Source organism: Pongo abelii, chromosome 19, assembly GCF_028885655.2.
Source record: "Pongo abelii isolate AG06213 chromosome 19, NHGRI_mPonAbe1-v2.0_pri, whole genome shotgun sequence".
Classification (NCBI taxonomy): Eukaryota; Metazoa; Chordata; class Mammalia; order Primates; family Hominidae; genus Pongo; species Pongo abelii.
Window position 1 is genome coordinate 95882725 of NC_072004.2, and position 24368 is coordinate 95907092.

The window sequence follows — 24368 nt, forward strand, 5'->3', positions numbered from 1 at the left end:
ATAGGTAGTAAAAATAAAAGTGACAACTCCCACTATTGAGTGAGATTCTCAGAGAGGGGGAATAAGGGAGGAGACCACTCCTCATATTGTCTTACGCCCAATTTTTGCCTCCAAAGAGAGAAGTAAAAACTAAAAGGCAGAAATGAAATCCACAAGCAGACAGCCCTGCGCCACACCCTGGACCTGGTAGTTAAAGATCGACCCCTGACCTAATTGGTTATGTTATGCATAGATTACAGACATTGTATACAAAAGCACTGTGAAAATCCCTGTCCTGTTCTAATTACCGGTGCATGCAGCCCCCAGTTATGTATCCCCTGCTTGCTCAATCTATCACGACCCTCTCACGCAGACCCCTTAGAGTTGTGAGCCCTTAAAAGGGACAGGAATTGCTCACTCGGGGAGCTCGGTTGTTGGAGACGTGAGTCTTGCCGAAGCTCCCAGCTGAATAAAGCCCTTCTTTCTTTAACTCGGTGTCTGAGGGGTTTTGTCTGCGGCTTGTCCTGCTACACTCTGGTGGGAAAGACACCGCAGCAGGGGAGCAGGGTGTGCGGGGTGCAGTGGGTGATGCTCATTCGTTGAAAATTGACCCTGCTTTCAAAGCCTTGTCAGTTCCCAAAGCTATATGAAGCCTTTCCCGGTCTCAAACTCTAATTAGAGTCTAATTTCATCTTCTGTATTTTCCCCTCTGTTAGTCCAAACTGCGCCATTTTGTAAGCCCCCTTCCATTTTGCAGACCTTGGTCAAAGTGAAACATTCCACGGGGGGTCCACCCATGAGAAACAGCCTGCCTCTTAACATAGTCTGCTGGGACAAAGCGCAAGGAATACCACATTCTGCCGGAACCACCTCATCCTGGGAACACGTTAACATCTTCCCGGACAGCAAGCCATACTGCCTAGATCCCTCCCGCCCAGGCCTATGAGTACCCCAGCCTGTAATCGCTGGTGGGCTCTGGCATTAAGCTGGCCCCCCACAGGTGTTTGCAATACACCTGTGTTGCTGAGTTGCCCGCGCGCCGGCACTCTCACTGTGCGTCATTCTTTAGCCTTCACCTTCCCTTCAAAACCTAACACCCTTGACGTTCATATTCAGACTATAATATATATATACACACACATACACCCTTCTGAATCCTCCCACTAGAATATAAAACCATGGGTTAAACTGCTACACTTCAGCTTCACTGGCTGCCTTTCAGTGCTTCAAATACACCAACCTCTTTCCCGCCCCGGGACCTGCATGCGAAAGCTGTTCCACTCACCCGCCATGCTCTTTCACTCACCCTTCAGGTGTCTTCAATATCGCCTCTCAGGCCTTTCCCAACCACCGGTTTAAAGTCTGCTCCCCACAAATACATACATATTCTCCCTCACAGTACTTCACACAACACCTGGCACAGCGAAAGCACTGAACCAAACTCGTTCAATGAGGAGCATGAGGTAAGAACCAAGACCCCCCCAAGGTCGCCGTACTTTGTCTGGTAGGGGAAGCTTTCTGCCCAGCAAGGTCCAACCCAGATGAAACCCAGTCCAAGTTTGCAGCCCCCCCGTGAGTCCAGCCTGCTAAACTGTGAAGAATTTAAATACACGACACCTGCCCTCAAAAGCTTGAGGGCACCGCTGAGCTGCCGTCGAGGTAGGGGGCGTAAACGACAGGAGCTCAGTAAGTGCTCCTGAGGCAACCGCCAGGCTGTCCTGGACCTGGTGAATCCTTTCGGGGTTCGGCAAAGGCGGATGTTGACCGGGCCAAGGAGTGGGACCGGCAGTGCTGGACCACCCTTTTCCAAGCGCGGAGGTGCCGTGCCCGCCGACTCTCAACAGGGCAAGCGGCCCTCCCGCCGTGCAGAGCGCAGCGCTTGCGGCGGGGACAGCAGAGGCGGGACGGGCGTCACGGAGTTCCCCGGTCCTCGCGCGGTCACTTACCTGGCCTCAGCTATCCGCTGAAAACGCGGCGGACGGCCTCCGGGGACCCGAGCCGATATCGCGCCCGGCGTCGCGGGGCAACTTGAAGCCGTGTGCGTGCGTGTGCGTTCACGCAGGGGCTCACCCAGCGGCCACAGGCTTCTGAAGACCCGGGTGGGAAGTGCGGCCCGGTAAAGCGCAAGCGTCTCCAAGGCAACGAGGGCGGCTGGCGCCTGCGAGAGTCGCTTCCGGAAGTGACGTGTGGAAGGGGTGCCTGGGACGAAGCCATGGCCCTGGAGGCGGCGGGACGGCCGCCGGAGGAAACGCTGTCACTGTGGAAACGGTAATGCTGTCAGGCGACGCGCAGGAGGCGGAGGCCGAGGCCGGGCGGCCCTTCGCGGACCCTCCGAGCTCGTAGTCTTCAGGCTGTGGACTCGGAGCAGCCACCGCCCGAGCCTCCAAAGCAAACTCCAGCTTCCGTCGCGGAAGCGGAGGGATCTCAGAAGTTGTAGTCCGCGGGGTGGGCACGGTTCTCGCTTCCGGCCAGTTTGTCTGGCCTGCGCTTGCGCGGGTCTCCGCCGCTTGGGCTCCTAGGGCCTGTGGCCTGGGCGGTATGTCCCTTGCTTTCCCCTGAAGCGGGAGAAGACCCGGCAGAGGCGCTCTGTCCGCTGCAGCCGCGCGGGTGGAGGAGGCAGAGTCTGGGGTGTGACCCCGACCAAGTTTGACGCTTCTGTCCTCCTAGGGAGCAAGCTCGGCTGAAGGCCCGCGTCGTAAACCGGGACACCGAGGCGTGGCAGCGAGACCCCGCCTTCTCGGGTCTGCAGAGGGTCGGGGGCGTTGACGTGTCCTTCGTGAAAGGGGACAGTGTCCGCGCTTGTGCCTCCTTGGTGGTGCTCAGCTTCCCTGAGCTCGAGGTAACCTGGGAGGACGCCGAGCTCGAGGCGGGCCACTCGATGGGCTCGGGCGTGCGGTCTCCGGGACAGGGAGCAGTGCAAGCGTGAAACCCGGCTTCTCGTTTTGTAGGATGTCATTATAGTCTGGGGAGTTGGCCGGGCGCAGTGGCTCACGCCTGTAATCCCAGCACTTTGGGAGGCTGAGGCTGGGGAATCACCTGAGGTCGGGAGTTCGAGACCAGCCTGACCAACATGGAGAAACTCCGTCTCTACTAAAAATACAAAATTAGACGGGCGTGGTGGCGCATACCTGTAAATCCCAGCTACTCGGGAGGCTGAGGCGGTGTCTCAGCCGGGTTCAATCGCTTGAACCCGGGAGGCGGAGGTTGCGGTGAGCCAACATCATGTCATTGCACTCCAGCCTAGGCAACAAGAGGAAAACTCCATCTCAAAAAAAAAAAAAAAAAAAAAAAGTCTGGGGAGTCTTGGAAGGGAAAAAAAGGCAAAAATTAAGGGAATTCTGTGACTTAAGAATCAGCTCGTGAGCTTTATCTTCAAGTCTGATTGTTATCTTGGGTTTCTCATCTCAGTGATCTGTCCACCACACTCCCAGTTGCCCAAGCTGGAGATCTGTGTCCTCCGGGGCCCCTCCGTTCCTCTCGCGTCCAGTTGCACACTAGCTCCCTTTTATTCTGCCTCTTAAATGTCGCTGGAATCTGTCCCCTTGTCTGTTTCCCCTCTGCTCCTTCCCTGGCTGTGCCACCGTCACTCCTGTGGGTTCCTGAGCAGCATTTTCATGGGTGCCCTGGCTCAAGTGTTCCTCCTCAGTGGTTTCTTTTCCATACTGCCAGCAGACCGATTTTCCTAAAAAGCAAGTATTTTCCTCAAAAGCAACAAGTCCCCTCCCTCCCTCCCTTCCTCCCTTCCTCTCTCTGTCTCTCTCTTTCCTTCCTTTCCCCTTCCCCCACTCTGTGCCCAGGCTGAAGTGCAGTGGCATAATCTTGGCTCACTGCCAAGATCTGATCTCAACCTCCTGGACTCAAGTGATCCTCCCACCTTAGCCTGAGTAGCTAGAACCACAGGTGTGAGCCACCACACCCGGCTTATTTTTTTATTTTTTGTAGAGACAGAGTCTCACTATGTTGCCCAGGGTGGTCTCCAGCTCCTGGGCTCAAGGGATCCTCCCACGTTGGCCTCCCCAAGTGCTGAGATTACAGGCACGAACCACCACACCCAGCCCAGAAGTCCTCTTAGAACATTGAAGTGCCCTTCTCATGACCTCATGGTGAATAAAGTTCACTCTCGTTGGCATGGCTTCAAGGCCTCTTATGACCTGTCCCCTGCGTAATTTAATATGACGCTGGAGGCTCAGCCCTCACCACCATTCTCAGTTCTTCCCACCTCCTACAGCCCACTCTGAATCCTTCACACGTGTGCCACGCTGTATTTGGCGGCCTGACCTTTGCAGTAATGTTTCCTCTCCTGGAAGGGTTTCCATCTGGCTAACTCCTACTCATCTCTTCGGGCTCAGTTTAGACATGACTTCCTCCACTAAGCTCCCTCTCATCCCACAAGACCAGGAGTTGTCCTTCAGCACCGTGTCTTAGTCTGTTTGGGCTGCTGTAATAGAATACCTTAGACTGGGTGGCTTACGCACAGCAGGAATTTATTTCTCACAGTTCTGGAGGCTGGAGGCTCGAGATCAGGGTGCCAGCGCATTCAGGTTGTGGTGACGGCGCTCTCCCGGGTTGCACAGGGCCAGCTTCCTAACCGTGTTCTCACGTGGTGATCCACTCACCTCCCTAGAGGCCCCACCTCGTCATACCATCCCTGTGGGTTATAATTTCAACGTAGGGATTTGGGGAGGACACCAATATTCAGACCATAGCAACCCTCTGCTTCCTCTTGTCTTGCTGGAATGGAACTGGCCTGTCTTCCCTACTGGAATATAAACTCCATGATGGTAGAAGCCGTGTTGCTTTGCCCACCATGGGTAGCATGCGGAAGACGCCGGACTCTTCCTTAAATAGATACGTGTGTGAATGGACAGCGGGCTCATGATTCACGTAAGAGTCAACAGCTCCAGAAGCCTCTTGGCGTCACTCGCATTGCTCCTCTGCCGACTCCCGAAGAGGACAAACGTCTTCCTGCTTCCATGACTTTGTGCTTTACTTGGGAGGCCCTTTTCAGTCCAAATCGAGCAAAAATGTCCTGAGTGCCTGCTGTGTGCTAAGACTGGGATATTCAGCAGCCCCTACTCTAAGAGGTCCCCTGGCCATTTTGTAGGCTAGCGTTGGGAGTGGAGGCACAGTCTTAGGGTCCTGACTGCTCATGCTCACACCCAACTCTGCCACTCCCCACTTTGCCCTCTAGGCCTCTGTCTCCTTTTTTCTAACTTGAGGATGATAATGGTATTAATATCCAGCTCACAGAATTGTGATGAGCAATACTTGAAATGCATGGAAAGCAGTTAACACAGTGTTCCCTTCCCCCTCCAACTTTCCCTGACTGCAAATTAATCACCTTCTCATCTGCATCCTGGGCCTCTTTTTAATGCACATGCTGTTACAGCACTTCTCACATTGTATTAAAGTTAGTCGTTTATGATTCCATTTTTCCCGCTGCCTGTAGGTTCTCAAGGGTAGGGTGTACCATATTTCTTTTGCAACCCCAGCACCAAGCAAAGCACCTGCTACTTCGTCGGTATTCATTGTTCCGGCTATGAAAGCTTAGACTAGGAAAGGATCTTGGAACAGTCTGGTCCACTGGTTCCTGAATGCCCGACCACGGACCTGCAGAAGCAGAATCACCCAGAAGTGTGTTGAGAAACAGATTCCGTAGGTACATCCAGAAAGACAGAAAGTGGATCCTTGGGCCTTGGAGTTGGGGTGGGATGGATGGGAAGTGACTGCTGATGAGTATGAGGTTTATTTAGGGGTTAAGGACAATGTTCTAAAGTTAGATTGTAGTGATATTGCCCAACTCTGTAAATACCAAAACCATTGCATTATATGTTTTAAACAAGTGAACTTTATGGTATGTCAATTGTATCTCAGTAAACCTGTTAGAAAAAAAAAAAAAAAAAAAAACCAGGTCGGGCCCAGTGGTTCATGCCTGTAATCCCAGCACTTTGGGAGGCCGAGGCGGCTGGATCACGAGGTCAGGAGATCGAGACCATCCTGGCTAACACGGTGAAACCGTGTCTACTAAAAATACAAAACAATCAGGCAGGCATGGTGGCGGGCACCTGTAGTCCCAGCTACTCGGGAGGCTGAGGCAGGAGAATGGCGTGAACCCGGGAGGCGAAGCTTGCAGTGAGCCGAGATCGCACCAGTGCACTCCAGCCTGAGCAACAGAGCAAGCCTCCATAAAAAAAAGAAAAACAGATTTCAGAGCCCTACCCCACTTACTGGGGGAAAAACTCTCCCAGAGTATAGCTAAGAATCTGCTTTTTAAAATAAGCTTCCCTGTGATTCTGAAGCAGAGCTGGGTTGGAGAAGCACTGGCCTGCTTTTCCCACCGTGAAGAACAGTGTCCTTAGCATCCCTGACAAACGATGGTGGAGCCCGTTCCGTGCCAGACGCTGAGCCATGGCTAGTGTGCGTTGCTCCACAGGCCTCCCGGCGGAGCCCATTCCATGCCAGATGCTGACCGATGGCTGGTGTGTGCTGCTCCACAGGCATCCTGGTGGAGCCTGTTGCGTGCTGGACGCTGAGCAATGGCTAGTGTGTGCTGCTCCGCAGGGAGCTGACTCCTGCTTGTCTGTGACTCCCATCGATCAGTTCTGCCTTCAGGTAGCAAAACAGAACGGATATTCCCTGCCTGGTGCTTGTCAGCCCTTCTGCTGCTGGAAACAGCTGCCTGCTCCTTGACCACACGGTCCCAAGAGGCTGCAATGATGTCCAGCTTCTTCACTGGCCAGTGGCCCTCTGGTCATGCCCTCTGTTCACAGGATCCATCTTTCCGTCTGCACTCAGAATCAAATGCAGGAACTTGGATGTGGTCTACCCAAGTCCCTAGACCTAACTCTCACCCATGCCATTTCAGTCAGTGTAGCTGGAAACACTGGTAGCTTTTGAGGGGCACCAGGTCACTGGCTTATGTTGAGATTGCTGGTCACCCAGACCTGCCCCCCATGCTAATCATACAGTGATTTTTCTTTTCCCAGATTTTTAATTTGAAAATGTACATACATCCCCCCAAATTGGAAAAGGATATGTTGGACACCTGTATTCCTTCTACTTACGTTCAGCTGTTGCTGCTCTGGAATATTCTCTCTCGTGCACATGCGCTCTTTGTGTGCGTGTGTACTGTACATTCCAGCGACTGTGACAGCTCAGAAGACATCAGCAGGCCTATCCTGAGAATGACATTCTCCTCCACAGCCGCAGTGTCATTATCATGCTGATTACAAATCATAGTCATCCCATAATGTCACCTGAATTATAACATTATGGGAGAGATTCAGACGTAAGCAGCCACCCCCCTCCTGTGGGAACTCAGGCCACACTTGAATTCCACGTGTCACTGGGCAAAGTGACTTTACTCTGTGGGGATGTCAGTGATCCAGCCTGCTGGCTTCTCTGTAAACCCAAATTCTGTTATCAGAATGGACCCTCCCCACTTTGAGTCATGGGCAGATGTGATCAGTTTCCCCATTGAGTCACTGATAAAGATGTTGCGAGAACAATCCCCAACCCTCTATGCTAATACAGAGCTCTCCGTTTTCTTTGGTGTGTTTAATTATTGATCCAGCCACAAGTGAGGAGTGGAAGTTGTGATTTGAAAGCTGTCACCAAGAGATTTGGGGGATTCAGTAACAACACTGCAGGAAGGTAGACAGGTCTGCAGAATGTGGACATAGTGGGAAACGTGTCTCCACATTAAGGCCAGTGTGACTAAGGAAAACACAAGGTTAGGAGACTCAGGCCTGCCATGTTGTACTCTAAGCTGCTGCCTCTGCCTCCTGGGTTCAAGCAATTCTCCTGCCTCAGCCTCCCGAGTAGCTGGGATTACAGGCATGCGCCACCACGCCCGGCTAATTTTGTATTTTTAGTAAACATGCGGTTTCTCCGTATTGGTCAGTCTGGTCTCGAACTCCCAACCTCAGGTGATCCGTCCACCTCGGCTTTCCAAAGTGCTGGGATTACAGGCATGAGCCACCGCGCCTGGCCAACACTGTGTTTTCTTTAAGCCTCCAACAACCCATGGAGGGGTGGGGTGGGGCATCAGCTTCAATACACAAAGGAGGAGACACCAGGAAAGCAAGGGGCAGGCAGAGGTGATGGAGCCAGCAACCTTAGCCTTGCTTCTCATGGAGACTAGGTCCCGGAGGGCTCTTACGGACCTGATCCCAGGGAATCCTCCTGCAGACCAGGTCCTAGGGGGCTCCTCGTACGGACCAGATCCCAGGGAATCCTCCTATGGACCAGGTCCCGGAGGCTCCTCCTATGGACTAGATTCCAGGGAATCCTTCTACAGACTAGGCTCGAGGGGCTCGTCCTATGGACTAGATCCCAGGGAGTCATCCTACAGTCCAGATCCCGGGGAATCTTCCTATGGACCAGATCCCAGGGAATCTTCCTACAGACCAGATCCCGGGGAATCCTCCTATGGACCAGGTCCCGGGGGCTCCTCATACAGACCAGATACCAGGTAATCCTCTATGGACCAGGTCCCAGGGGCTCCTATTACACATCAGGTCTGGGAGTTGGGGCTCCTCATAAGGACCAGGTCCTGGGGTGGGAGGGGGTTCTCCATTGGACCAGGTCCGGGGTGGAGGGTTCTCATATGGACCAGATCCCAGGGGGCTGCTGCTATGGACCAGGTCCTGGTTGGGGGGGGGGGGGGGCTGCTGCTACAGACCAGGTCCCAGGGGAGGGGCTGCTGCTGTGGACCAGGTCCTGTGGGGGGGGCTGCTCCTATGGACCAGGTCCCGAGGGTACCTGCCCACCACCAATTTGTAGGGTACATCTTCTAGTTCCTTCTTCCAAACCCATCGTCTCGTAGGTGAGGCAGGGAAGGGGAGCCATGAGGGTGACGTAAGGGAGAGAGAAGGATGGGGGAGGCGAGGCATGGAGGGAGCGGGGACGGGGCAGGTGGCCAAGGGCTATGCTGCCCACTGAGCTGCGTGCCTGGTGGCAGGTGGTGTACGAGGAGAGCCGCATGGTCAGCCTCACAGCCCCCTACGTGTCGGGCTTCCTGGCCTTCCGAGAGGTGCCCTTCTTGCTGGAGCTGGTGCAGCAGCTGCGGGAGAAGGAGCCGGGCCTCATGCCCCAGGCAGGTGTCTCATCCCTAGGACGAGAGAAAGGTCCCTCCTTTCCCCTGGGGGAGGGAAGGCTGCTGCAGGTTGCCACCACCGCAGCGGCAGGGAGAGACTCTTGAGCTTCCTGGAAGAGAGGAATGAGGATTTCTAAAAAGCTGGACCCCAGAGACAGTGCCCCCTTCTTGCCTCAGGGATGGCCCTGTCCTGAGGGCCGAGGGGCAGCTCAGCTGACTGTGACTCTCCCCGTGGCTCCATAGGTCCTTCTTGTGGATGGAAACGGGGTGCTCCACCACCGAGGTGATCCTGCTCTCGGAGGTCCAGGGAGGGCACTGTGGGGAAGAGATGGGGGAGAGGGCACCTCTGTCGTCCCCTACACAAAATGCTGGGCCCTTGGCCTCTGCTGCCAGTCCCTTCCAGCGGCTCCTTTCTGGGCGCAACGGGGACTCACAGTGCACTCGGCCCCTCCTCCCCTACCACCGGTAAAGGACTGTCTACCTTCGCTTCACTCCTCACCTCTTTCCTGCTCGCCCCTGCCTTCCCTACAGTGCCTTGTGCTGGCTCATCGCCAGGTGCCACTATCCATTCTGACCTGATCACCAAAAGATGTCCCACGGCCCGGGCTCAGAGTGGCCTTCCCTGCCAGCCGCCCACCCTGCACGGCCCGCCAGGCCCTTGTCCACAACTAGACAGGTGTACCCAGGCCCCTGCCGCTGCCAGGAACCTTGGCCTAGGGAGCGTGGCTGAGGGAGATGGGCTTTGTTATTTTTATTTTTTATTTTTTTTGAGACAGAGTCTTGCTCTGTCGCCCAGGCTGGAGTGCAGTGGCGCGATCTCGGCTCACTGCAAGCTCCGCCTCCCAGGTTCACGCCATTCTCCTGCCTCAGCCTCCCAAGTAGCTGGGACTACAGGCACCCGCCACCACGCCTGGCTAATTTTTTTTGTATTTTTTAGTAGAGACGGGGTTTCACTGTGTTAGCCAGGATGGTCTCAATCTCCTGACCTCGTGATCCGCCTGCCTCAGCCTCCCAAAGTGCTGGGATTACAGGCGTGAGCCACCGTGCCCGGCCAAGGGAGATGGGCTCTTTTACCCTCACATACAGAGCTGAGGGCGGCGCAGCAGCACCCAGAGAGGGCCCAGGAGGGTTGACATTGGACCTTCCTGGCCAGCAAGTGTGATTGGGCCCTGGCTGCTGCCCTCGCACATAGGTGCAGAGCCAAAGGGTTGTCATGTGCCGACCCACATGCTCGTGCCAGCGCTGGCAGGCCACCGTCGAGGGAAGAGGAGACTGGGAGGTGCAGGAAATGACCGGAGAGCTGGGCTGCAGTATCCCAGCATGCCAGTGAGGTGCTGACCCTGGCACTGACCATGTCAGAGAGAAGGAGGCGTCCCCCACGGCCTTGCACCCGGAAAATCGGGCACAGGGGGCTTTCGCCCAGGTCCGCTTGGGACTTAGGTCTGGTTTCCCCAGCCCTCTGCCCGTCCACAGACCTCTGCTCACTTAGGGAAGCTTTTGGTAAGACTGGCTTGTCCTGAATCCCTGCACCAGGCCCCAGCCCCACCTCCCCAACCCCACCCACCTTTCTCCCTGGCAGGCTTTGGGGTGGCCTGCCACCTTGGCGTCCTTACAGACCTGCCTTGCGTTGGGGTGGCCAAGAAACTTCTGCAGGTGGATGGGCTGGAGAACAACGCCCTGCACAAGGAGAAGGTGAGGAGGGGCCTGCTGCAGGCCGTGCCCGGCAGCTCAGTGGTGGGGCTGTGGTGGCCCTGGGCATGGGGATGCTTCTGGACCAGCCCTTGCCTGCTGACGCTGCCCTCCTCATCCCTGGCTTGTGGCCTGGCGTAAGGAAGACCTGCTTTCCTCCAGGCACTGCCTTGCCTGTCTCAGCCGAGGGCGCTCTGAGCTCCTCTCCCACTTCTGGTGCGCCTGCCTCTCTGGTCCCCCTTGCCTGTGAGCCACCGTGGCACACCAAGTAGGGCTAAGTCCTCCAGTGACTGGGGACAGGACGGGCTTCCAGGCTGTCCCGGGCACACTTGGTGCTTTCCCCACCCCGCCTTGCCCCAGCCCCTATCTCCTCTGCATGCTCGGGTACCACAGCCTCCAGCCCCTCCCACCAAGGCCTGCCCGGAGCTGCCACCCACGCTCTTCCTACCTCACCTTCCCCTGCACCTTCCTCCTCTGGGACCCCATGTTGGCACTGGGAGCGAGGCACTCGCAGTGGAGGGAGCCAGTGACACTCCCAGCTGTTTCACTGGATGGCAGATTCGGAGAGCAGAGACTGCGTCTCTCATTCCTCCCAGCTCTCAGGTGCCTGCATGGAGCAGTTGCTTAATAAAAATCTGTTGAGTTGATGGGGACCTTAGACCCACTCAATGAGCCAGTCCACCGCCGCCAGAAATACCAGCCTGTTGAGCTGAGTCAGATGTGCCCAAAGCAGGAGAGAAACCAGAGGAAGGAAGCGGGCTCAGCACCGGTCACTGGGCAGTGGCGGCACCTGTATGGCTGCCAGCCTGGCACAGCGGCCCTGGGCAGATTGCTGCCCTTGTTCTAAGCCCCATCATCAGGTTTGGACAGGGTCTTGTGGGCAGCACCCTCAGCTCAGGGGCAAGACCACATCACCGCCTGCACGCTCAGTGTCGTCTCAGGGGGTGTGGCGTTGCCTGGGCTGTGGCTCACCTCCAAGATCAGTCCCCTTCGCTTTCCTGGCCCAGCGACTGGGTTTTAAAAATAAAGAGACCTGGGCCGGTCACAGTGGCTCATGCCTGTAATCCCAGCACTTTGGGAGGCCGAGGTGGGTGGATCATGCGATCAGGAGATCGAGACCATCCTGGCTAACATGGTGAAACCCCATCTCTACTAAAAATACAAACAATTAGCTGGGCGTGGTGGCACATGCCTGTAGTCCCAGCTACTCAGGAGGCTGAGTGGGAGAATTGCTTGAACCCCGGAGGCAGAGGTTGCCGTGAGCCGAGATCGCGCCACTGTACTCCAGCCTGGGCAACAGTGCGAGACTCCATCTCAAAAAATAGAGACTTGCCTTCAGCCCTTCACCAAGAAGAGAGGGTTTTTTTCCCCATTTTTTCCCCCCATTTTCCAGATCCGACTCCTGCAGACTCGAGGAGACTCGTTCCCTCTGCTGGGAGACTCTGGGACTGTCCTGGGAATGGTGAGTGGCTGGGGCCCTGAGCGCCCCCAAAGCCCCGAGGTAGGGGATCCTTTGCAGGCAGACACAGGTGCATGCAGACACACGTGCACTCACACATCAACCCCCCACCTGCCCGTCCCTCCGTCCTCCTGCCTCTGACTGAGCCCAGGGTGTGATGTATGTGTTTATTTCCTCCAGCTGTGCTGAGGGAGCCCACCCTGCCCCAGGGACAAGCAGCAGGAAGGCGCCCTGAGGGTGGGCAGGCCCTGGTCCCTGAGAGCACTGCCCCTTCAGCTTCCCTCTTGCCCCCAGGACATTTTGTCAGAGCTCCAGCCGCTGAGGCTGTCCTGACCCTGGTCCCAGTGGCCCAGCCCACAGGACAGCCCTTGCCTTCCTTGTCACAGGCCCTGAGGAGTCACGACCGCAGCACCAGGCCCCTCTACGTCTCCGTGGGCCACAAGATGAGCCTGGAGGCAGCTGTGCGCCTGATTTGCTGCTGCTGCAGGTTCCGGATCCCAGAGCCCGTGCGCCAGGTAGGTGTGCTGGGGATGCGGGGAGGCAGCACAGGCTCCTCTGCTTCCTGCCACCTGCTGTTCAGGGCTCCCCAGCAGCTCAGCTGGGGTTGGAGTGTGGTGACATGAGGACGGGCGTTCCTGGGCCAAGGACAGGTCACATACATCTTGCTGGAGAGCTTGCTTGGCCTGCACTGGGCCCTGCAGTCAGGACAGTAGACTGGGGGGTGCAGGGCTCCCAAGAGTTCATCCCCAGGCCCTGTGCCGCATGCACTCAGCCTCCCAGCCTCTCTGAGCCTCCTGCACCCAGATACAGGCCAGCTTGGAGAATCAATGATGTTAGCTCAGGTGGTGAGGTGTCCTGCCAGTTCCCAGCCAGCCCCTCAGGTCCCAGAGGGAGCAGCTGAACTTGAGCCAGGAGGCTCCTGCAGGAAAGCTGTGCAGGCCCCAGAGACGCCGGGCTGGGGACTTGGGTATGCCCGCCCCAGAACCCAGCACCAAAACTGGTGTTTGGTCCCCCAGGAAGGGTGAGAACCCTGCTGAAGCCGTCAGCTCAGCTGAGAAAGGACTCAGCGTGTGGGCAGGGGGAGAGACAGCTGGCACGAGATGCCCACAGCCAGCCTCGATAGGACCAGGGGACCACAAGACACGGGTGGGTGCCGTCCCAGAGAAGCCCACAGAGTGAGGGTCCAAGAAAAGTCAGTCTTTGGAGGAGACCCGCTGGAGGAAGGGGAAGGACAACCCTGGGCAGGAAGGAGTTTGATGTGCTCAAGAAATGGGGGGCCCGGAGGGTGGCTCACGCCTGCAACCCCAACACTTTGGGAGACAGAGGTGGGAGGATCACTTGAGCCCAGGAGTTTGAGGGCACCCTAGGCAACATAGTGAGACCCCGTCTCTACAAAAAAAACGTAAAAACAAATTAGCCAAGTGTGGTGGTGCGCGCCTGTGGTCTCTGCTACTCAGAAGGCTGAGGCAGGAGGATCACCTGAGCCCAGGAGGTCGAGGCTGCAGTGTGCCCTGATTGGGCCACTGCACTCCAGCCTGGGTGACAGAGCAAGACCTTATCCCAAAAAAACTTTAAAAAACAAAAACTCAGCAGGAAGATGTGGCTGGAGCCAGGGCAGTGAAGTACAGAGTGGGTGGGAGCCCGTGAGCATCTTGGGGTGCGCCAGGGTTTCAGACGTCACCCACAGGGACTTGGATGGCTGCGAGTTGGCAGCGGGGCGCCCGCAAATTGGCCTTTTTAGGTGGCTGCTGTGCGTGCTGTGGAGGCTGTGGGGTGGAGGTGGGGACGCGGGTCTGCACAAGCTGTGCTTCTTCCAGCAGCCCAGCCCCTGAGCCTCCCTGGTGTCTGCTGCTTCCCCATCTTACCCCCATCGCTTGCCCTGCAGCCTGCGCTGGGGCAGCCGTAGCACCAGTGGAAAACCCCCAGGCCACCACCTTAGGGCCGGGGCCTTCTGGCTGCTGGCTCGCAGTGTGGCCTCCAGGGGGCAGCAGAAGCCCGCATACCACAATGGCCCTCGCCCTGGGGAGCTGTGCTCAGTGGTGGCATCTGAGAGCGGGCTCCGCAGCCTTGCAGGGCTTTGCTCAGGGCACAGGTGTGTGGACTGTCAAGCCTGTGAGCTGTGTCCCCAGCCCCCAGGAAAGAGGCCTTTCTTCCTCTGTTCCAACTCAGCCGTGTGGTCTTCCGCGAGAGAACCCAAGAAACTGTCCCCCAGGCCTTCAGCCCCAGGAACTTTAGGCCGTGCTGCTGCAGACAGCACAGTTCCTGGAGCTCCTAAACCTTTTTCCACCTCATTGTGCCCCAGAGTAGGACAGTGGCCCAGCCTTGCAAGGGAGGGGACACCTGGCCTGTGAGTACCTTGAGCATCTAGAAATAGAGCAAGGATCTGTGCCTAGCACCGGCAAAGAGCCTGCCAAATCCTGGGCCCACCCTCCAGAGGAAGGAAAGCCACAACCAGATGGGATATGCAGCCGCCCCGCACCAGGAGCCCGCAGCTTCTTACTGTTGGGCGTGAGCCAACGGTCGTGTCCTGCAGGGCTGGCTCTGTCTCTGGGTCCATTTTCTTCCTGAGCTCACTCACCTCTCAACAGGTTCCCCTCCTGACTCTGTTCCAGAAAGTCCTGGGAGAGCACAGACGGGGTTAGTGTTGGTCTGCTCTCTCCCTGGCTCCGCGCCGGGCCGTCTAGGTGGCCCCATGGTCACAGGCACTGCTGCGCTCCTGGTTGCCAGGTCCAGGCTCTCCTGCCAGGCCAGGCTAGGCCGCTCCAGGGGAAGGTGAGAGGTGCTGGCCCCGCCTACTGCTGCCCCACTTCCCCCATGAATGGAAGCAGGAGCAGGCTGGGGGATTAGCCATTGCTTTCCATGAGTCGTGCAGCCCTGAAGCTAATCTAAGCCCATCTGAGCTGGGATCAGGGGGACTTCCCAGGGCCAGACCCCCCATGCCCCTGGGGGTTCCCACTCAGACCTGAGCCCTGTTCAGTGTCTCTCCCTGCCAGGGTCTGCCCCCATCCCAGCCTGTGGCCCACCGTCCTCTTGTATCCTGGTGATTCTGGAGACGGAACAGGGGTTACTGCTGATCTAGTCAGGGAGAGGACAGACCAGCTGGGCTCAGAGCCCCCAGAGAAGCAAGTGTTAGCAGAGAAGCCTCAGCTTGCGCACAGCCTACAGGGAAGCACAGACTGGAAACCAGTGAAGGCTGAGCAGCTCCACCTGCCACTGGTGGGGAGGAGACCCAGGACCCCCTCGCTCAGCCTGTCCACTCACCAGCTACTCAAGCCCTTCAGGGACTGCCCAGCTCGGTTTGAGAACTGCCATTGCAGGGCTTTGACCCCAAAGTTCCAGGCATGCCTGTCACACACTCACCGACAGGGCCGTGGCTCTTGAGCCTGAAGAGCTGGCTGTGACCTGTGTGTCCTGAGTGGGCTTCTGTGGGGGATGGAGGCATTGCCAGCAGCAGCTCCTGGTGAGAAACTGGTCTAGAGACCAGCTCAGCACCCAGCAGCATGTCTGTCTCCCCCAGGCTGACATCTGCTCCCGAGAGCACATCCGCAAGTCGCTGGGACTCCCCGGGTCACCCACACCGAGGTAAACACCCGAGGAGGCTGGGGCACTAAAGGGGTATCTCGCAGACACCTGCGTGGGCTGTTTCTGGTGGCTCAGCCTCTCCCTGTAGCAATATTGTGGCTCAGGACAGACAGTGCAGGGCGGGGGAAGGCAGGGGACACAGGAGAGGTCTTCAAAGAGGGAGGAGAGTGGAGTGGAGTGGGGTGGACTCCTATTCTCGTGGGAACTCTCCAGAAACACCACTGCCTCCATGCAAAGCCCTGGGACCACAGCCCCGTCTGGTCCAAGCCCTACCTCCCAATAGGGCTATCCCCAGCCTTCCTCAGTCCACTTAGCCTGTGAGGTACCAGGACGTGGGCTCTGCAGAAAAGGCGTGGCCTCGGAGTCAGACGTGACCCAGCCCTGCATAGCCAGCTGTGGCGTTTGCAGTCTTCAAGCCTCAGCTTCCTCATCGTCGGGATAGGCTCCGTCATTCTTGTCCCGCTGGTTCTTGTAAGTTAGAGTGACAGTGTGCCTGGCACAGTCACAGCTAACAGTGCAAGGCTTTGTCTGAAAACCATTGCAGGTGATTTGATCCTGCTAGCAACCTTGATATGAGACAGGTACTGTGACCCCACTTTACAGATAAGGAGGCTGTGACCCCACTTTACAGATAAGGAGGCCGTGACCCCACTTTACAGATAAGGAAGCCGTGACCCCACTTTACAGATAAGGAGGCCGTGACCCCACTTTACAGATAAGGAGGCCGTGACCCCACTTTACAGATAAGGAGGCCGTGACCCCACTTTACAGATAAGGAGGCCGTGACCCCACTTTACAGATAAGGAAGCCGTGACCCCACTTTACAGATAAGGAGGCCGTGACCCCACTTTACAGATAAGGAGGCCGTGACCCCACTTTACAGATAAGGAGGCCGTGACCCCACTTTACAGATAAGGAAGCCGTGACCCCACTTTACAGATAAGGAGGCCGTGACCCCACTTTACAGATAAGGAGGCCGTGACCCCACTTTACAGATAAGGAGGCTGTGACCCCACTTTACAGACAAGGAGGCCGTGACCCCACTTTACAGATAAGGAGGCCGGGACCCCACTTTACAGATAAGGAGGCCGTGACCCCACTTTACAGATAAGGAGGCCGTGACCCCACTTTACAGATAAGGAGGCCGTGACCCCACTTTACAGATAAGGAGGCTGTGACCCCACTTTACAGATAAGGAGGCCGTGACCCCACTTTACAGACAAGGAGGCCGTGACCCCACTTTACAGATAAGGAGGCCGTGACCCCACTTTACAGATAAGGAAGCCGTGACCCCACTTTACAGATAAGGAAGCCGTGACCCCACTTTACAGATAAGGAAGCCGTGACCCCACTTTACAGATAAGGAAGCCGTGACCCCACTTTACAGATAAGGAGGCCGTGACCCCACTTTATAGATAAGGAGGCCGTGACCCCACTTTACAGATAAGGAGGCCGTGACCCCACTTTACAGATAAGGAGGCCGTGACCCCACTTTACAGATAAGGAGGCCGTGACCCCACTTTATAGATAAGGAGGCCGTGACCCCACTTTACAGATAAGGAGGCCGTGACCCCACTTTACAGATAAGGAGGCCGTGACCCCACTTTACAGATAAGGAAGCCGTGACCCCACTTTACAGATAAGGAGGCCGTGACCCCACTTTACAGATAAGGAGGCCGTGACCCCACTTTACAGATAAGGAGGCCGTGACCCCACTTTACAGATAAGGAGGCCGTGACCCCACTTTATAGATAAGGAGGCCGTGACCCCACTTTACAGATAAGGAAGCCGTGACCCCACTTTACAGATAAGGAGGCCGTGACCCCACTTTACAGATAAGGAAGCCGTGACCCCACTTTACAGATAAGGAAGCCGTGACCCCACTTTACAGATAAGGAGGCCGTGACCCCACTTTACAGATAAGGAGGCCGTGACCCCACTTTACAGATAAGGAGGCCGTGACCCCACTTTACAGATAAGGAGGCCGTGACCCCACTTTATAGATAAGGAGGCCGTGACCCCACTTTACAGATAAGGAAGCCGTGACCCCACTTTACAGATAAGGAAGCTGTGACCCCACTTTATAGATAAGGAGGCCGTGACCCCACTTTACAGATAAGGAAGCCGTGACCCCACTTTACAGATAAGGAGGCTGGGACACTGAGCGTTGATAAGGAGTAAAGCAGAATTCAGTCTGGCCACTTTCCTCTCCTCTTGGTGTGGGCAGTTTGGATTCCAGGCCCTGCATCTGAGCCTCCAGGCTGAGAGGACACCCCCACTCCCTGGGCAAAGATCGCAGGAGGCCGCAGGCCTGGGATTCGCCATGCCCTCGCCCACGATTAGTTACTGAAGGGCTGCGGTTCCTTCGTGCTCATTTTCCCTCTAAGCCAGGGGCTGTTCCCAGGCTTCCCTAGGCTGCTTTGAGAACTGAGGGAGCAGGTGGCAGGGACCCCCCAAGCTCTCCCAGAATTGGGGACCGGCCAGCTTGAATGCAAGCTGCGTGTCTGAGCAGCATGCCCTGCCTGGCCCTCTGCCCTGGGCTGTAGCAGGCCCTGAGTGTCTAGGCCAGCCACAGTTCCCAGACCCCATCTGGGGTGTGAGGGGGTGTCCGGTGGGCACTAGCATCTGATGCTGTCCCTTTCTCAATGTCATCACCAGGAGCCCGAAGGCGCAGAGGCCAGTGGCATGCCCCAGAGGAGACTCCAGAGAGTCCTCAGGTGAGGGCCAGCCACCACAGGACCACAGCCCAGGCCCCAGGACAGCCCCAAGGCCAGGCTCCCAGGAGCAGGCGGGCAAGGACTGGCAGTAGAGGGTGGAACTGGGCACTATGAAGGCAAGAAGGCCACCGGCCACCCAGTTCTGGCCTCAGGACACTGACCACCCCTGGGGGTGGTCTAGGGACTTAGGGGAATCTTACCTCAGCCGCAGGTAAAGCACCCAGTCCCCAAAGACAGGCTGACCGCACCACCCCAGGGGGACGCCGCAGCACACAGTCCACTGCCAGGTGGGGCAGAGGTGACCACAGCCCCACTTCGCCCCGTCATCGGCTGGTCAGCTGTGGTCACGGTGCCTCAGAGGACAGATCTCTATGGGGGCAAGTGCCAGATCCTGAGAGTGCACGAGACGCTTTCCTGGAGCCCACGCAGGGGACTTGGAGCTGCAGCCTGCACGACCCCTGCAGCCTGTGCTTTGCCCACCCCTTTCAATAGATGGGACTTGCTTGCTCTTTTTTTTCTTCTCAGGGTTCATTTTTTATTTTACATATTTGTTTGTTTGTTTGTTTGTTTATATCCATTGATCTCTTTACCCTAAGGTTTACTTGCAAAATCAGGGTTCATTTTTAAAGCAGGTCCCCAGCCCCAGCCATACTGAACCACCCCTGCCCTGACATGGGAGGGGTCTTTGCTGGGGTAGCTGGGCTTTAGCACCTGCCCACTGCCTGCCGTGACCCCTGACCCCAGTCCTGTCCATCCTCCAGCCTGCCCCGGGAAGAGGGAGCAGAGAGCCTCATCTCAGCCTGCAGGGGGCCGAGGATGGGGGCAGCACACAGGGGCAGTCTGGGCTGCGGGGCAGGAGGCCAGACAGGGTGGCACTGGTGCCTGAGGGGTTGGGTGCCAGGCTCTGCACCCAGCGGGGGCTAGGATCGGGGGTGGCACCGTCCCCACAGGCTCTGAAAGTTGATCACTGTCCTCTGTCCCTGCCCGCCTTGCCCCAGATGCACAGCCTCAAAACTGTCTCCACTGTGGGAAAGCAGCCCTAGGCCCCTGTCTGGCCACTTCCTTTCCTCTTGTTGTGGGCTAGAGGTGCCAGCTGAGGATTGGGGGCAAAGGGGACGGCCCACCTGCAGCCCAGCCCCAGCCCCTGGGCACCTCCCAAGCACCCCCCAGCCCTTGACATGCCGGCTGGCCTCCAGACCCCAGGCTCCGTGAGGATGCTGGAATCTGCCACAGAGCATGAAGAAGTCCCTGGAATCCTTTCTTGCCATTCACCCGACCTCTAGAAGAAGGGGCCGGTGATCATGATTTGACAGCTTGGGACAAGAATCCAGGGAGGCCGGGTCTCTGGCGCGCCTCCATGCCCCTCCGAGACGGTGCTGTCCTGGTGTTCCTGAGGAGCAGGGCGAGCCTGGGCCTGAGGGAACAGGTACACAGGCAGCAGCACTCAGGGCCGGGGAGTGCTGGCCCCACCCGCCTGCGCTCACTCGAAAGCTGCTTTGGAGGGCTGGGCTGCAGGGGCAGGGGCTCCGGAAAAGAGGCCCAGGCTGTGTAGCTGCCCTTCCTTGATGGAGCAGACTCTATTCTAGAAATTTCTATAAGAAGTAGACCCACTCCAAGACAAGTGGGGCTGGGGGGTGCGGATGCCGAGGGGCTCTGCGGGTACCTTGTGCCTGAAGTCACGGGGGACATGGGAGAGAGCGGGAACTAGGTGGGCTGTTCTGGCTGTCGTCCATCGGCAACGCTGGCCGGAACCAGATGAGCAGTGTGGGGCGAGAGGGAGCCCCAGTGCGGCCCCTCGGGCCCTCCATGCCTCAGGGTGTCAGTGTCCCCGGACTGGCCTCACTCAGCCCTGGGCACTTGGGCCTGTCGGGGATCTAGCTTTCATTGAGGACCCCACCGGTGGACTGAGGCTCCCCTCACCGTGGCAGAGGGATCTCTGCCCTTCCCACCAAAAAGGGCAGGAGCTAGTAGATGGGGACGGCTCACGGCCCTCCCTTTCCACCTGCCTTGGGAAGGGAGAGGCAGCAGACAGGAAGGGCCTTGGAGCTCAGGCCAGTGTGGGGAGAGCGTCCCCAGAGAGTCCTTGGGGTGGGAGAGGGGTGGAGTTGACAGCCGGTGAGGCCAGCTTTGAGGTTGTGTGGACCCTGTCTGCCTCTAGCTCAAGTTGGGAGATGTGTCAGCCTCGGAGCCATGTGAGCCTCGGGGACAGCCACGTGTGGAGTGCAGACCGGTCTAGATGTGCCTGTCTGGTGGGCGCTGAAGGTCCCCTTGGGAGAGTTCAGGGCAGCACCTGATGAACTGAGAGCCACAGCCGTGTCCACCTGAAACCTGTTTCCTCACCGGGAACATGAACACCTGCTTCAGAAGCTTTGGAGGTTAAAGGTGGGGATATGCGTGAGGTCTCTTGCCCAGCGGTGGACACTCAGTACACTCCTGATAAATGAGGCATGGGATGGTGGAGTCCAGCACCTGGCTGGGCCCAGGAACGAAGCGTCAGTGGTCGGAGGGGAGGGCGTCTGTCCACCTAGCATCTTTGGCAAGGATCTGCCTCCCAGCACCCCTGTGGAGTCCTGTCTGGATGGGAGGGAGAGCAGGGCCGTGGACAGCCTCCAGAGGTGTCCCCCTGAAACCTCTGAATGTCACCGGCACAAGCAGGCCGGGCTGGGCTCTCCTGGCAGTAACACCAACCGAGCACAGCCGTGGTCCTGGGGCACGCCGTCCGGGTTGGGGGACAGGGAGGCAGAGGTCCTGCGCCGTTGCCCATGAGTCCAGGGCTTAGGCATCGCTCTAGGGACCCCTCATGCTGGCCCCCAGGCCCACTGAGGCATAGGAAGAACGGGGCTCTTCAGGCAGGGAGTGGACAGAGCCGATGCTGGTAACGGGGGGGCCTTGCCCCAGGCGGAGTCATGGGAGACGGAGTCATGGGGGCGCCGTGGGGGTCCAGGCAGGGGAGCTGCTGACTGCAGGTGGCCCAGCAGTACCCAGGTTTTTGCTCGCTCCCATTCCACCTTCCCGAGGGCGCTCGTGGGAAAGGGAAACGTGGCACCCACCTGGTGCCTTACTCCACCTGCCTCCTGAGTCAAAGGGCTCCACCACCCCAGACACACCCAGAGCCTGGTGTCCAGGATGCCACGTGTGTGCCCCAAGCCAGTAGGACCCTTGGGAGGCTCAGCACCCCCTGCCCCAAACCAATGCCTCTCCCCTCTCCACACTCACTGGCATTCCCACAGAATGCCCTCCTGACTTCTAGAGCTTTCCTTATCCAGAGCTCCAGGACCACAGGTGGCAGGGAATTAGAGGAATTAGAAGCACAGCGTGGAAGCTGGGCAGAGCTGGCTGAGATCCCACTGTCTCTTCCAGACCGGCCTTGAGCAAAGCTCAAAACGTGTCCCACAGGGGTCAGTACCTGCCCATGTGGTGGGGGATATTCCACCAGGTGAAGTATGTAAGGGCTCAGCAGGGAGCCTTGGCACATGGTGAGTCCTTGGTGAGGGAAGGCTGCTGGTTCGGAGAGCTGAGTCCCACAAGGCCGTCAGTCCGCCATGCTGTGCCAACCCCAGTGATGAGAGGATGAAGCCAGGTCAGGGAGGTCCCATCTACCAGGTTCCCACCTGGGCTGGCAGCTCCTCACGCTATCCCAAGCCATCAGAACTCAGGTCCTCGAAGGGAGGCCTGGCTGCCCCCTTCCTCTGGAGCCAGACAGGACCACGCCTCCTGTGCCCTGGGGCTTCACTCCAACAGGAGGGCTTCCCAGGGGGCCGGGAGACTCAAAAGAAATGCCCACAACTGCCTGGCACGTGGTAAGCTTTGCACAAAGAGCAGTAGCTTCAACCCCAATGACCCACCTCTGTGAGGGTGGGCAGAGATGGCTCTGGGCTCCTCTGGGGCTGCAGGTCAGGCTCTGCTTAAAACCGTTGGTTCCTCAAGGACCAGGGGTGTCAGGTGGGCCTCCCCAGCTGAGGGCCTGGCCAGGACCAGGTCAGGGATTCCTCCCATTTTCCCTCCCCTTGCAAGGAGGAGCAGGCCAGAGCCTGGAGGTAAGTTTGCAGACAATTTTTATGTGAGTAGTTTATGTTTGTTTTGAGATAAAAGTCACCATTTCCACTACAACTCATTGACTTTTGGTATATTCACAGTCATGTGCAACCATCATTACTGTTTAGTTTCAGAACGGTTTTTTACCCCAAAGGGAAACCCCATATCCATTAGCAGTCACTCCCCATTCCCCCTTCCCCAGACCCTGGCACCCAACAAGGGCTTCCTGTCTCTGGACAGGCCTGCTGTGGGCACCATGCAGACGTGGAATCACTGTGTGTCTCCGGACAGGCCTGCTGTGGGCGCCGTGCAGGCATGGAATCACCGTGTGTCTCCGGACAGGCCTGCTGTGGGCGCCATGCAGACGTGGAATCACTGTGTAGTCTTTTCTGTCTGGCTTCCTTCTCTTGGCATAATGTTTTCAAGATGCACCTGTGTCGTGCCAGGCGTCAGGACTTCATTCTTCTTTATGGCTGAGTCATATTCCATCATATGGATCAGTATAAACATTTTGTTGATCTTGGTGGATATTTGGGTTTTTTCCACTCAGGGCTGTTGTGAATAATGCTGCAATGAAGACTGATGTACATGCTTTTGTGTAAACATGTTTTCAGTTGCCTTGGGTATATACTTAGGAGTAGAACTTCTGGGTCATGTGGTGACCCTGTGTTTAACTTTCTGAGAAACTGCCAGACTTTTCCATAGCAGCTACATCAGTTCACATCCCCACCAGCAATGCCCAAGGGTTCCAGGTTCTCCACACCCTCGCCACCACTTGCTATTATCTGCCGCTTAGATTCTAGCCATTCCATGGAGTAGAAACTGGTATTTCGGCTGGGCACGGTGGTTCATGCCTGTAATCTCAGCACTTTGGAAGGCTGTGGCAGGAGGATCACTTGAGCCCAGGAGTTTGAGACCAGCCTGGGCAACATAGTGAGACCTCATCTTTACAGAAAACTAAAAAATTAACCAGGCATGGTGATGCACTCCTATAATCCCAGCTACTCGGGAGGTTGAGGTGGGAGGATCACTTAAGCCCAGGAGGTTGAGGTTGCAGTGAACCGTGATTGCGCCACTGCATTCCAGCCTGGGTGACAATGAGACCCTGCCTCAAAAAAAAAAAAAAAAAAAAAAAAAAAAGTGGTATTTCATTGTGCATTTGATTTGCATTTCCTAATGGCTGATGATGGTGAGCACCTTCTCATGTCTTAGTAACCATTTGTATATCCTCGTGAGCAAAGCATCTATTCAAATCCTTTGCCCATTTTTAAAATTGGGTTGTCATCTTGTTGAGTTGCAGAAGTTCTTTGTATGTTTTGAATCCTAGATATTGATCACTTCTGTAGTTTACAGATATTTTCTCCTGTGGGTTGTGATTATTTTCTTGATAGTGTCCTTCGATGCATGAAAGTTTTTAAATGTGATGAGGTCCATCTATTTTGTTGCTTATGCTTTTGATGTTACATTTAAGAAGCCATTGACTAATCCAAGGCCATGAAGATTTACACCTACTTTTCCTTCTAAGAAATGTATAGTTTTAATGCTTACCTTTAAGTCTTTGATCCATTTTGACTTAAATTTGCGTATGGTGTAAAGGAGCAGGTCCCATGTCATACCTGTGAGTAGCCAGTTGTCCCAGACCATTTTGCTTTGTTGTTGTTGAGACAGGGTCTCGCTCTCTTGCCAACGCTGGAGTGCAGGGGCGTGATCATGGCTCCCTGCAGCCTCGACCTCATGGGCTCAAGCAATCCTCCTGGCTCAGCCTCCAGAGTAGCTGGGAATACAAGCATATGCCACCATGCCTGGCTAA

The 24368-nt window shown here is 56.7% G+C and overlaps 1 protein-coding gene across 9 annotated transcripts; it reads left to right on the forward strand.

Moving 5' to 3' along the window:
* Nucleotides 1–1708: 1708 nt before the first annotated feature.
* Nucleotides 1709–19037, forward strand: ENDOV (endonuclease V). Of its 9 annotated transcripts, none has more exons than XM_024234882.3 (10): nt 2038–2247; nt 2647–2818; nt 8942–9076; nt 9320–9359; nt 10656–10768; nt 12159–12227; nt 12611–12739; nt 15742–15806; nt 18465–18523; nt 18735–19037. In XM_024234882.3, the coding sequence occupies exons 1-10, from the start codon at nt 2192–2194 to the stop codon at nt 19013–19015; spliced, it is 1119 nt and encodes a 372-aa protein (XP_024090650.2). In that variant the 5' UTR covers nt 2038–2191; the 3' UTR covers nt 19016–19037. The 9 variants fall into 9 exon arrangements, with proteins under 9 accessions (XP_009250390.3, XP_024090650.2, XP_054391851.2 ...); XM_063718333.1 differs by adding an exon at nt 5429–8452 and having other exon boundaries at nt 2155–2515; nt 8942–9080; nt 18465–19037; XM_009252115.4 differs by having other exon boundaries at nt 1709–2247; nt 18465–19037.
* Nucleotides 19038–24368: the final 5331 nt, after the last annotated feature.

Excerpts from the sequence above, each read along its gene's own strand:
- ENDOV (XM_024234882.3), top strand. The coding sequence starts at position 2,192 with ATGGCCCTGGAGGCGGCGGGACGGCCGCCGGAGGAAACGCTGTCACTG. Across the intron at positions 2,248-2,646 it reads ACGCTGTCACTGTGGAAACG|GGAGCAAGCTCGGCTGAAGG; the intron begins GTAATGCTGTCA and ends CTGTCCTCCTAG. Across the intron at positions 2,819-8,941 it reads TCAGCTTCCCTGAGCTCGAG|GTGGTGTACGAGGAGAGCCG; the intron begins GTAACCTGGGAG and ends GCCTGGTGGCAG.